At 41.4% G+C, this 13,633-nt stretch overlaps 1 protein-coding gene across 2 annotated transcripts in view; it reads right to left on the bottom strand.

Annotated features, from left to right (window-relative positions):
- Positions 1-12,530, bottom strand: part of LOC147112641 (tumor necrosis factor receptor superfamily member 21-like) — a 30,828-nt gene extending 18,298 nt beyond the window's left edge. For both annotated transcript variants that reach the window (XM_085997108.1, XM_085997109.1), the window contains exon 1: positions 11,952-12,530. In XM_085997108.1, the coding sequence (XP_085853234.1) occupies positions 11,952-12,035 (84 nt within the window). In that variant the 5' untranslated portion in view covers positions 12,036-12,530. The remainder of the gene's footprint in view (positions 1-11,951) is intronic.
- Positions 12,531-13,633: the final 1,103 nt, after the last annotated feature.

Below are 13,633 nucleotides of genomic sequence, written 5' to 3'. Positions count from 1 at the left end.
ACCTCCTCCAAGTAGACACATGCTATTCTATACACGGCTTCCCATAAATTGAAAATTCTTGAATCATGCCTGCCTCCCCTCTCGTTCCCCACCCCACCCCTCCCCAAAAAAATCTCCAAACAGGAATTTGTTTGTCCACTATTCTTTTCAGAACCAAAATAGTTCAAAACTTGGAATAATCTGTGGGCCTTCTCTGAACACTTTCCATTATTTGGTTTATACACCAAAAACACTTGTGTTTAGTCAACAGTAATAACAAGATCTTGTTTCCAACACATTATATACCCTTCATTTTCCAATAATTTATCCTTGGTATTAATATATGTCTCAGCTCAATATTAAAATCAACCTGAAATTCATCTGGCAGGTATTTGAAGGAAATTATCAAGTGGGCAGTTTAACTGTTGGGTCTAAACTCTGTATGCTGTTTTCAAGTATGATAACACAACTTACCATTCACAGTAGCTGTTGCTCAACTGTGAGACACCCTGCTTGGTGCCAACTCCCGATGTGCAGATCATTTGCAGCTGGCTGCACCTCAGAGAGAGTATGCTCGCCAGGAGCTGCTGTGGTTGGCTCCCAAAAAAGGTCCTCTTTCACCGGATCTTCTCAGCTGCCAGGCACAGCAAATCCCAGCAAGTGTACTTGCAGTGTGAAGGCAGCTGTACTATCTGGAGCTGGCACCACAATAGTGGCTCAGCCTACAGTAAACAAATTTAGGGAAAAGTGCAGAATGGTGATAACTGCCACCCAATCCTCATGTGTCTGATCTGGAAGGAGTGGTAGTACAAATAAAGACTTGAATTTACATTGCACTGTATCATGTTTCAGAAGAGTTGAAATGCAGTGGCTATTATGTAGGCAAATGTTGATGGCAACTTTAAGCTTCTTTTAACAGGCAACTTGCCCACCCAAATTTAAGCCCCTTCAAATGTTATCTTTTCCAACATGTTGGCTGTCAATTAAAATATGGCTCAGAAAAATATCAATCTGAACCAGTTTTAATACATCAAGTTAGATGGGGTTACTGTGCACAAAAACTTATATAGCACTCCTCACAGGTCAAGACATGACAAAGTCCTTTACATTAAATTAAACAGCATGAGTAACCCAACATAGCATGACAGGTAATTCCTCTTCCCAAAATCATTTTAATATTATGAACAGCAGAGAATTCTGGAGTTCTCTTGTGGTTGCAGCCAGACACCAGTTGAAAAAATAGATTCCTTATCCCAAGAGCTTTCCTCAAGCCATAGATCGCGAGGAAAATGATCAAATGACTCAGCATCAAAAGCCAGCTATGTTACAGCCTCAAATCACTCCAATGACATGACTCCTCGTCCACAAATTTGGGTCGGCTTTGAATTTTTGAGATTGCATTTACAACTTATATCATGCTTTTCACACACAATGAGGATTAATTCTACAATAACCAATTAAAAGTTGTATGTTCAGAAGAGGAAGTCCCTGTCTGACTAAGCTCCGTAATTTATTTATTTATTTATTGAGTAAATGACATCCCAAGTAGTCCACGAAAAATCCTCAGTTGTCCTTGGGCACACTGGGTTCTAAAATGCATTTAGCAAAGCTCCACAGGATAGGCTAATATTTAAACTTAAAGCAGTAGGAGGGGGGCAGGATTCAAGATAAAACTTGGAAATAAAATCACAGGAGTAAAAAAAAACAGCAAGTAGTAGTTATAAAAATTGTGGGGTTGGAGGAGGAGTGAAGAAAGAGGAATCAAGTGCCAAAAGAATCTGAGGGATCTACTAATTTACATTAACAGCTGAATGCAAAATGGTCAAATTTGCTAATTTTGAAAATTTGTTCTCAGGATATGGCATCGCTAACAAGGCCAGCATTTATTTATCATCCCCTCGTGCCCTGGATAAGGTAGAGGGGATCTTGGAGGTAATGGCGTTCCCATGCACCTGCTGCCCTTGTCCTTCAAAGAGATGGATGTTGCGTGTTTGGGAGGTGCTGTTGAAGGAGCCTTGGCGAGTTGCTGTAGTGCATCTTGTAGATAGTACACTGCAGCCATGTGCATCAGTAGTGGATGCTTAAGGTGCTGGAAGCGGTGTCCTAGTGTCAAGCTTCTTGAGCGTTGTTGCAGCTATACCCATTGGAGCATACAAACATAAGAAGCAGGAGTAGGCCACTCGAGCTTGCTCTGCCATTCAATAAGATCATGGCTGATCCGATTACTCCACATTCCTGCCTACCCCCGATAACTTTTCACCCCCTTGCTCACCAAGAATCTATCTACCTCTGCCTTAAAAATATTCAAAGACTCTGCTTCCACCGCCCTCTGAGGAAGAGTTCCAAAGACTCACGACCCTCTGAGAAAAAATTTCTCCTCGTCTGTCTTAAATGGGCGACCCCTTATTTTTAAACAGTGACCCCTAGTTCTAGATTCTCCCACAAGAGGAAACATCCTCTCCACACCCACCCTGTCCAGACCCCTCAGGATCTTATATGTTTCAATCAAGTCACCTCTTACTCTTCTAAACTCCAGCAGATACAAGCCTAGCCTGTCCAACCTTTCCTCATAAGACAACCCGCCCATTCCAGGTATTAGTCTAGTAAACCTTCTCTGAATTGCTTCCAACGCATTTACATCCTTCCTTTAATAAGGAGACCAATATTGTACACAGTACTCCAGATGTGGTCTCACCAATGCCCTGTATAACTGAAGCATAACCTCCCTACTTTTGTATTCAATTCCCCTCGCAATAAACGGTAACATTCTATTAGCTTTCCTAATTACTTGCATACTAACCTTTTGCAATTCATGCACTAGGACACCCAGATCCCTCTGCATCCTCTCACCATTTAGATAATATGCTTCTTTTTTATTTTTCCTGCCAAAATGGACAACTTCACATTTTCCCACATTATACTCCATTTGCCAGATCTTTGTCCACTCACTTAACCTATCTATAGCCCTTTGTAGCCTCCTTATGTCCTCTTCACAACTTACTTTCCTACCTATCTTTGTGTCACCAGAAAATTTAGCAACCATACCTTCGGTCCCTTCATCCAAGTCATTTATATAAATTGTAACAAGTTGAGGCCCCAGCACTGATCCCTGTGGCACACCACTCGTTACATCTTGCCAACCAGAAAATGACCCATTTATGCCTACTCTGTTTCCTGTTAGCTAGCCAATCTTCTATCCATGCCGATATGTTACCCCCTACACCATGAGCTTTTATTTTCTGCAATAACCTTTGATGTAGCACCTTATCAAATGCCTTCTGAAAATCTAAGTACAGTACATCCACCGGTTCCCCTTTATCCACAGTACGTTACTTCCGCAAAGAATTCCAATAAATTGGTTAAACATGATTTCCCTTGCACAAAACCATGTTGACTCTGCCTGATAACTTTGAACTTTTCTAAATGCCCTGCTATAATGTCTTTAATAATAGCTTCTAACATCTTGCCTATGACAGGTGTTAAGCTAACTGGCCTGTAGTTTCCTGCTTTCTGTCTCCCTCCCTTTTTGAATAAAGGAGTTACATTCACTATTTTCCAATCTAGTGGAACCTTCGCATCAATTTCTCACTAGCCACTTCTTTTAAGACCCTAGGGTGAAGTCCATCAGGACCCGGGGACTTGTCAGCCCGCAGCTCCAACAACTTGCTCAGTACCACTTCCCTGGTGATTATAATTTTGAGTTCCTCCCTCCCTTCCATTTCCTGATTTACAGCTATTTCTGGGATGTTATTTGTATCCTCTATAGTGAAGACCGATGCAAAATACCTGTGCAATTCAACTACCATCTCCTTATTTTCCGTTATTAACTCCCCATACTCACTTTTTATAGGACCAACGCTCACTTTGTTAACTTTTTTTTTATATCTATAGAAACTCTTACTATCTGTTTTTATATTTCTAGCTAGCTTTCTCTCATACTCTAATTTTTCTCTCCTTATTAATCTTGGTAATTCTTTGCTGTTTTTTATATTCTGTCCAATCTTCTGACCTGCCACCCATCTTTGCGCAATTATATGCTTTTTCTTTAAGTTTAATACTATCTTTAACTTTTTTAGTTAACCACGGATGGTGGGTCCTCCCCTTGGAATTTTTCTTTCTTGTTGGAATGTATATATTGTGTATTTTGAAATATCCCTTAAATGTCTGCCACTACAACTCTATTGACCTATCCCTTAACCTAATTTGCCAGTTTACTTTAGCTAGCTCTGCTTTCATGCCCTCATAATTGCCCTTATTTAAGTTTAAAATACTAGTCTTGGATCCACTCTTCTCTCTCTCAAACTGAATGTAAAATTCAATCATATTATGATCGCTGCTACCTAGGGGCGCCTTCACTATGAGCTCATTAATTAATCCCATCTCGTTGCACAATACCTGCTCTTTGGTTGGCTCCAGAACGTGCTGTTGTAAGAAACAATCTCAAAAACATTCCATGAACTCCTCATCTATGCTACCTTTGCCCATCTGATTTTTCCAGTCTATATGCAGATTAAAATTCCCCATGATTATTGCCATACCCTTCTGACAAGCTCCCATTATTTCTTCCTTTATACTCCATCCTACCACGTGGTTACTATTAGGGGGCCTGTACACCACTCCCACAAGTGACTTCTTGCCTTTATTATTTCTCCTCTCTACCCAAACCGCTTCAACATCCTGGTTTCCTGAACTTAGGTCATCCTTCTCTATTGTGCTAATACCATCATTAATTAACAGAGCCACCCCTCCAACTTTTCCCACCTTCCTGTCCTTCCTAAATGTCATGTACCCAAGTGGAGAGTATTCCATCTCACCCATGACTTGTGCCTTATAGGCGGTGAAGAGGCTTTGGGGAGTCATGAGGCGAGCCACTCACCACAGAATACCCAGCCTCCAACCTGCCCTAATAGCCACATCATTTATGTGGCTGGTCCAGTTGTGTTTCTGTTCAGTGGCAAGCCCAGGATGTTGATGCTGGGGATTCGATGAAGGTAATGCCACTAAAATGTCATGGGAGTTGGTCATTGCCGAGCTCGTGTGGTGCGAATGTTACCTGCCACTTGACAGCCCAAGCCTGGATGCTGTCCAGGTCTTACTGCATATGGCCTGGTTCATTATCTGAGGAATTGTGAATGGAGAGGAACACTACAATCATCAGCAAATGTCCCCACTTATGCTGAAGGGAACATCATTGATGAAGCAGCTGAAGATAGTTGGGCCTAGGATGCTGCTCTGAGCAACTCCTGCAGTGATGTCCTGGCCACCTGTTGAGATATTGGCCACCGATAACCATGGGGCAGTTGAATCTGAAAAAAGCAGCTTGGGGACCACAAAACAAGTTAGGTAAAATATGTAAGTGGGCAGAAATAATGGCAACTAAGAATGTAAAACAGTGCAGTACCACCTGTGAAAAGAATAAATGGGCAACACAAGCACTCCATGAGTGGTGTCAAAATAGCTATGGGTAAAATCGAGAGATCTGTGGATTTTAATACATTCAATGCTGAATGCATCTAATCACTGAGAACAGCCATAAAAAAAAACACAACTACTCAAAACTGTAGAGTACAAGTTGTAAGGTGTCATGCTTGAAAGGCAAAGATCAGAAAACACCATATCCAGTCATGACCACTGAGACAAAGAATTCCTGGAGGTGCAAAGAACCACAAGATTGTACCCGAGCATCAGAAAGCTGAATTTTGAAGATTGGAGAATTTTTCAGCCTAGAAATGTGACAGGGGCGGGAGGCAATACAATACAATTAAATGGCACAGAAGAGGTAAACTCAGAAGTTCAAACTGAACTGTGACAAAAGGTCAGTAAGAAAAAATTTGAGAGATGAAGCAGTGAGGTGACATTAGCAGTAATAAAGGTTTCTGTAATGATGAGGGCGAGGTTGGAGTAGAGGTAAGCGATATTATGGCAGATGGTGGCATTTTTGGTGATGTGCAGATGTGGTGTTTGAAGCTCAAAGCAGAGCATGGTGATCACACATTTGTTGGGTTCAACACAAAAGAGCAGCCAGACAAGCACTGGAATGGATGCCCGAGGCAGAAAGCTCCTGACAGATGCTCAACAAGATAACTTTGAGCTTGAACGATAGCAAAATACTGCAGATGCTGGAAATCCGAAATAACAACAGAAAATGCTGGAAAAACTCAGCAGGCCAGGCAACATCCGTGGAGAGAAATTAGAGTTGACGTTTCGGGTATAACTCTTTTTGAAAAAGGGTTATACCCGAAACGTCAACTCTAATTTCTCTCCACGGATGTTGCCTGGCCTGCTGAGTTTTTCCAGCATTTTCTGTTGTAACTTTGAGCTGGAGTTCTGGCTTATCCAAGGAATCAAGTTCAACAGGCCAAGTTCACTGCAAAGAGCACTATGTTTATTAAAGTATATGTAAAATGCATCAGTCTGGATGTTTTATTATTGGCTTTGTCTCACTGAAGAGTTCATCAGTCAGCCTTCCAGGAGATTGGAAAAAGTGCATATGGAAGATTACAGTCTCTAGTTCACATAAAAGGAGGGAGAGTGAAAACAGGGAACTACAGGCCAGTTAGCCTAGCATCAGTCATCGGGAAAATGCTGGAATCCCTTATTAAGGAAGTGGTAACAGGTCACTTAGAAAATCAAACTATGATTAGGCAGATTCAATATGGTTGTAAGAAAGGGAAATCATGTTTAACAAATTTATTAGAGGTTTTTGAGGATGTAACTAGCAGGGTAGATAAAGGGGGGGGAAACCAGTGAATGTAGTATATTTGGATTTCCAAAAGGCATTCGATAAAGGTGCCACATAAAAGGTTGCTACGCAAGATAAGGGTTCATAGGGTTGGGGATAATATATTAGCATGGAGAGGATTGGTTAACAGACAGAAAACAGAGATGGGATAATGGGTCATTTTCCATTTGGCAGGTTGTAACTAGTGGGATGCCGCAAGGATCAATGCTTAGGCCTCAGCTATTTACAATCTATTGGTCCCGTTCGCCCATCTCCCCTGTGCGCGCTGACTTACGTTGGCTCCCGGTTAAGCAACGCCTCATTCAAAATTCTCATCCTTGTTTTCAAATCCCTCCATGGCCTCGCCCCTTCCTATCTCTAATCTCCTTCAGCCCCACAACCCACACCGCAACCCCCACCCGAGATACGAGCTCCTCTAATTCTACCCTCTTGAGCATCCCGGATTATAAATCGCTCAACCTTTGGTGGCCATGCCTTCTGTTGCCTCGGCCCCAAGCACTGGAATTCCCGGCCTAAACCTCTCCGCCTCGCTACCTCGCTTTCCTCCTTTAAGACGCTCCTTAAAACCTACCTCTTTGACCTAGCTTTTGGTCACCAGCCCTTTATCCTTATGTGGCTCGGTGTCAAATTTTTTGTCTTAAAATACTCCTATGCAGCGCCTTGGGGCGTTTTACTATGTTAAAGCCGCTATATAAATAAAAGTTGTTGTTGTCATAGTGACTTGGATTAAAGGGATCGAGTGCAATGCATCCAAAGTTGTTGACAATACAAGGTCAGGTGGGAAAGTAAGCTGTGAGGAGGACAAAGAGCCTGCAAAGGGATATAGACAGGTTCAGTAAGTGGGCAGTAAGGTGGCGATGGAGTATAATGTGAGGAAATGTGAGGTTATTTACTTTGGTAGGAAGAATAGAATAACAGAATATTTTTGAAATGGTGAGAAACTATTAAATGTTGCTGTTCAGAGAGATTTAGGTCTCAGGCTAAGAGGTCAGCCATTCAAGACTGAGATGAGGAGGAATTTCTTCACTCAGAGGGTTGTGAATCTTTGGAATTCTCTACCCCAGAGGGCTGTAGCTGCTGCGTCATTGAGTACATTCAAGGCCGGGATAGATAGATTTTTGGACTCTAGGGGAACCACGAACGGCTGTATGGCCTACTCCTGCTAATTCTTATAAAAAGGGGTTTCATGATTATGACCCTTTGGGTAAACTCCTAATAACTGGAGGTGTGGAATCTACTTATCCTGCTCTGCACAAATTTGCATGCCACATTTGCCTACATAGCAGTGACTACACTTCAAAAGTAATTCACTGGCTGCAAAGCACTTTGGGACATACTGAGGAAATTAAAGAGGCTATATAAATGCAATGGGATTTTTAAAAAAAATTTTTATTAAATGGAAAACTACATAATTATTGTTACTATTAAGATATAAAATTGGATCATATCAACTGCTTTATTACAATATAGGTGCTCTGACCTATATTGGTTAAAAAAGCTAGAAACTATTTTGGCTGCACAATTGGAATATTTACTGGATGAAAAGTTAATACTAATATTTCAGTATCAAACCCATCAATTTCAAACTTTAAAAACACGCCCTCAGCTGAGAACAATCCCAACACCGATACTTCAAAATTTTTGTTGGACTGGTTAATAAGTGAAACTTTAAAACAAAAACAAAGCACCTGTTCGGTGTGATCTCAGTTTCCTAAATTAACAAAAAGACTCCAGTGGTTTAGATTTTAGCCAAATATAAAGAAACAAGGATAGAGTAGCAAGATGTAGTAAATGGAACCTGAAACCTTTTGAGAACAGCAGCAGAATTTCTACACAATTCAGAAATTGAATTTCAGTAGTTTGTAAACCTATGAAATTTATATGGGTGGATGTGGGAAAGACAGCAAATGAGTCCTTTCACAAGGATTAATGAACAAAAGTAACAATCAACAGTACTCATAAACCACAATAATTGACAATAGCATTGGTACTTCTGCGAGTTTAGTGGTTTCACACACCAAGCATTGGTCAGAGAATAACTATAATTGAACACATCTTAGCCATAATGCAAAATCTGGCTATCCCCTGAACATTGTTGTAAAAGGTTTACTGTATCATGTTCTTGGTGTAGCTCTGGAATTTCCTGCCTAAACCTCTCCGCCTCGCTACCTCTCTTTTCTCCTTTAAGACGCTCCTTAAAACCTACCTCTTTGACCAAGCTTTTGGGCACCTGCCCTAATTTCTCCGTATGTGGCTTGGTGTCAAATTTTTTTTTGTCTTTAAATACTCCTGTGAAGCGCCTTGGGACGTTTTACCATGTTCAAGACGCTATATAAATACACAAGTTGTTGTAGTACTGAAGGCACTGCAACCGTAAATGCATTTTATCTTAAATATACACCAAGCCAGATAATTACTGTAATTTTGAACTACAGTCAGATCCAAGAATAACTGGTTATTATATTGAAGCTCACATCTTACAGGTGATTTGTTCATTTCCAGTTGATTCTTTTTAAAGATCAGAGAAAATAAATATGAATTTCACATGTACATTTTCTTCCTCTCACTCTACCTTGCTCATGAGCACTATTGTCTGGGATTGGGGCAGGAGACAACACACAACACATCCACAGGCAGGATCAGTGTCTCTTCCCTAACTGGCCAACAAAGTGGCTCATAGAATCATAGAAATTTACAGCACAGGAGGCCGCCATTCAGCCCATCGTGTCTGCACAGGGACTTGATCAGTGTCTGGAAGAGCTTTTCCTTGGCCAAAAATGTGTCATCATTTGACCTAGAAGACCCAAATAATAAATGATAAACACCCCCACCAGGAAAAGCTGGAGCTCAGACACCATCGAAGACAAGTTGAAAGCTCAGTATACCTTACATTGTTACTGCGAGGGCACCCTTGCAATAAACCATGCCTGAAGTTACTCACTGAAAATACAGATATTTTAATTTCAAATTGTGGTTAATTAGACTGCATGAAGTTACTAAATATCTAGAACAGGAGAAAATTCAAAGATCATATTTGGCAAACTTAACAGGTATGGTGAAAGGAAGAAATGCAGTGGATTTAGTGTACATGGACTGTCAGAAATCCTTTGACAAGGTACCACACAGGTGACTACTGATGATGATTAAGGGGCATGGAATTAAAAGAACAAATTGGATCAAAAACCTGCTAAAAAAAGTTAAGGCCAGTTTTGCAGTGTTTGGAACTGGGTAGCGGTAGGGCTAGAGGACGTGGGGTCCAAATTTGCCAATGATACTAAAGCAGGAAACATAGTAAATTACTGAGGGCTAAAGGAAACTGCAGGGGGATATTGAGAAGATGGAGGAATAGGCAAGAAAATGGCAGATGGAATTCAATGTCTGTAATTGTGAAGTGGTACATCCATTGGTTAAAAAAAAGTAATTTTACTTTGAACAGGGGACGGTTGAGTGATAAGAAAGAAGTGAAATTTGGGGGTTTAGGTTCATATTGCATTAAAAGCAGCATCTCCAGTGTATATAAGGCCATAAAAAACACTAATGGGCATTATGGCAAGAGGCATAGGATATAAAAGTCAAAATGTAATGGTGAATCTACATAAAACCTTAATAAGACTCCAGTTTGATCACTGTGTGCAGTTTTGTCCCCTCCCACTATAGGAAGGATAATACGACAACAGAGAGGGTGCAGTGCATACAGGATCATTAGGATGCTGCCTGGCATGAGGAAAAACAAATACAAAGACTTGAAAAATTGGATGCGTTTTTGTTAGAACTGAGCGGGTGACAGAATGATTTGATTGAGGTGTTTAAAATTAAGAAGGGATAGAACAAGGCAGATTGAAAAAGACTGTTTCTAGTGATTGAGGAACAGAGAATGAAACTTAGGAGAGAGAGCAGGAAACAAATTGTCTACACAGGAGGTGGATGTTGAGAAATTCACTATTGGAGTTAGTGATAGAAGCAGAGACCAGTTAAAAATAATAGGTGGTAGAAAGGGGCATAAAGTGATACGGGAACAGGGCAGGCACATGCGTTTAAGATGACCGATTGTGGACAATAAACACCAACACAAACTGATTGGCCTGTTTCTGTGTTGTAATTTGTGTGAAATATAAAATGAATAAAGGGAATTAAATCACAAAAAAAATAAAAACTTGTTAGATACCCGATGGTTCCCTGAATTTTGCTGTGATGCCATTTTAAAACAGTTGGTTTAACCAAACAATAGGAAACAAAAGAATTGGCCTTAGTTTACTGCCCCCAGATATTGTTTTAAAAAGTTGAAACAGGGGAAAACATTGTTGAAATATAGCACAATTCTGTGCACCCAGCGCTCCTGCTTAAACTAGAGGTTTCCCAATGAACTAGGTTTAGTCTTGTTCAAAAAAAAGCATTAAATCTTAACAAATTTGGCTGTAAAGTGTTCATGTCAGCATGAATGGAAAAACCTGTGCAGAGCAAAGTTTGTGTATTTTGAAGAAGTTTAAAATAAATATATCTCTACATTCTGAATAAATGACACTGAAAGAGAATAGCTACCAGAAGCAGAGTTAAAAAGATTTCAAATTATCTTAAATAAAATTATTCAAAATTCTGTCCAATGTACAGTAGCAAAATTCCACATAATATTGATTGTGACCAACAAGGGCATACTGTTACTTGCAACATCAGTAACCTGATGCAACAACTTGCATCCTTACTAGATAGATTTATGGGTCAATTTTTAATGATATTACTTTATATGAAAGAGAGTATTTTTACAGTTTGTTTAATCTACAGACTTACCCCCTCAGCAAGTTTACAATACTGGTTTACATTTCAAATCGGCATTCATTTGTGTTTTTTTTCCCCAATAAAGAAAAAATGGTGCCAAAAATATCAGTTACCAATATTAACAAAAATACAAGTCTGTCAATATAAAATATTACCTTATGCAGTACACTGGTATCAGTGCATAGATACAACACGGATGTCTGTTCCATCCTTTGTAAAGAAAAATTAACATGCACCTAATGCCCTGCCCAGACGCATTCCAACACCGATACTCAATAGGAAAACCATGAAGCATTCAACACCTCAAGCTATTACAATTTGTATTTACCATCTAAGAAAATCAACGCTGAAAATCTGAAATATTTATCTTCGTCTCTCTCATCGCCAGACAATAACAGGGCTTCTGGTAAACAACCGGTCTCTCTTCAACCCAGCGCTAACACCCGTGTGCTCTTACCGTCAGAATGCTCCAATTCATCGTCGCTGCGGACCAAGCTACCAGCGAGGGAAGAAAGCACCACAACAAGCTAAAAGCTCCCATTACTAGCAGGGCTAGGCGGTAAAGAGTTTGCTGGTGGCCACTGCTGGAGCTGCCAGGCGTCCATTGCTCGCACACTGGTTCATTTTACCGTGTTATTGTGGCGAGCCGCCCCACTCTGCATTGTGCCACTGCCCCGCTCGACGCACTTCTACTGCGCTAGAATTGGCACCGACCCCCCCATACGGACGGCCGCCGATTTTTTTTACTGGCACCAGCGGTTCCACCACTGCAGAAACCGTGCGGCCACTTTCACCAAGTCGACAGGCTTCAAGTAATAAGGAAGAAGCGACTGGTCGTCAATGTCGGCTGCATTTATTCCCATAGCTCCAGCGATACTGCTTTGTTACTAGCACGGCGGGGTCCGGCTGATACTGAGATGAAGTCAACAAGCGCTCCGCTGTCGCAGTGAAGGGGGAGGAGGCGGAGCGCGCCGCGTCATCGCATCCTCGGAACCTTCCGGGCAACATTCGGCTCCCAATGAGAGGCTGCAGCCTGCGCTCACAACTGGCCCAAGCCGCTTCAAACTGACACTGCCTGAACTTCCCTGTAACATTGAAACCGTTTTGTACCGGCTGGAGGAGAAAGATTTTAAAATATGCAGACGAAACTAAGGAAGTGCCGTTTCATTCGATTTCAGATTGTTTCTGTTCTACACTCGTCGATGTCGTGTGGCGTTGCTCACATTTGAAAGCCTGTTCAGTTAGGACGGGATAGTTTTATAATCTACTGCATAATGTATTACTCTGTTCGTATGGGAGTGAAATTTAATTTGGGGTTGCAACTTTGAAAGTAGGAGTATAACCTTAAGGCAGGGGCAGGACAGAGATTCCACACCTATTCCATCATTCAATTAGATCATGGGTAATCTATATCTCAAATCCATTTTCCCGCCTTTGCTCCAAATCCCTTGATACCCACCCTGAACTAACAAAAATCTATCCCAATCTTGAAAGCCCCAATTGGCCCAGAATCCACAGCCGTCTGAGGGGGATATTTCCAGATTTCTACTACACTTTGGACAGAATTTTCCAGGGGGTCAGTGGACGGTGGCGGGTTGGGTGGGAAATTAAATTTTTTTGACAGCGGGTCCCGCCACAATGCACCTTTCCCACAGTTGCATGTGTGATCTCCGATCCGACCCACAGAGGCGGGCGACCCAATTGAACCAATTATTGGGTTGTTGACAGACCCTTAATAATTGCTTTTAACCTTACCTTTTAACTTTAACTGCTCGCCCACAGGGTCCACATTGCTCGGGGACCAAGTCTGTGAACCTGAGGCGGGAGTTGAATAGCCATTGCTCCAGCTGATTACTTGACAGCTCCAAATGTGCATTAAAAGCTCCCACCTGATAGATCATCAGTTTCTTCAGCCACAAGTTATTTCTCAGTCTATTTCCAGCACCGATTCTGCAGGCTTTCCACTTTCCACTCTCCATCCACTCTTACCTCTTTGGAAGAACTCTCTCACCATTGACAGAATGCTTCTGTCATCTCGACTTTACCTGCCATCTATTCCATCAACATGGGTGCCTTTTATACTGTCTCACCTTAGTCCTCAGAATCCGACCACGAGCAGCCCCAACACCAGCAGTGCCA

The sequence above is a fragment of the Somniosus microcephalus genome, chromosome 9 (genome assembly GCF_052327205.1).
Source record: "Somniosus microcephalus isolate GS21.2 chromosome 9, FLI_Smic_1.0, whole genome shotgun sequence".
In the NCBI taxonomy this organism is placed as follows: Eukaryota; Metazoa; Chordata; class Chondrichthyes; order Squaliformes; family Somniosidae; genus Somniosus; species Somniosus microcephalus.
Note: the sequence above shows the minus strand (reverse complement) of the source record. Positions and strands in the feature narration are given on the sequence as shown.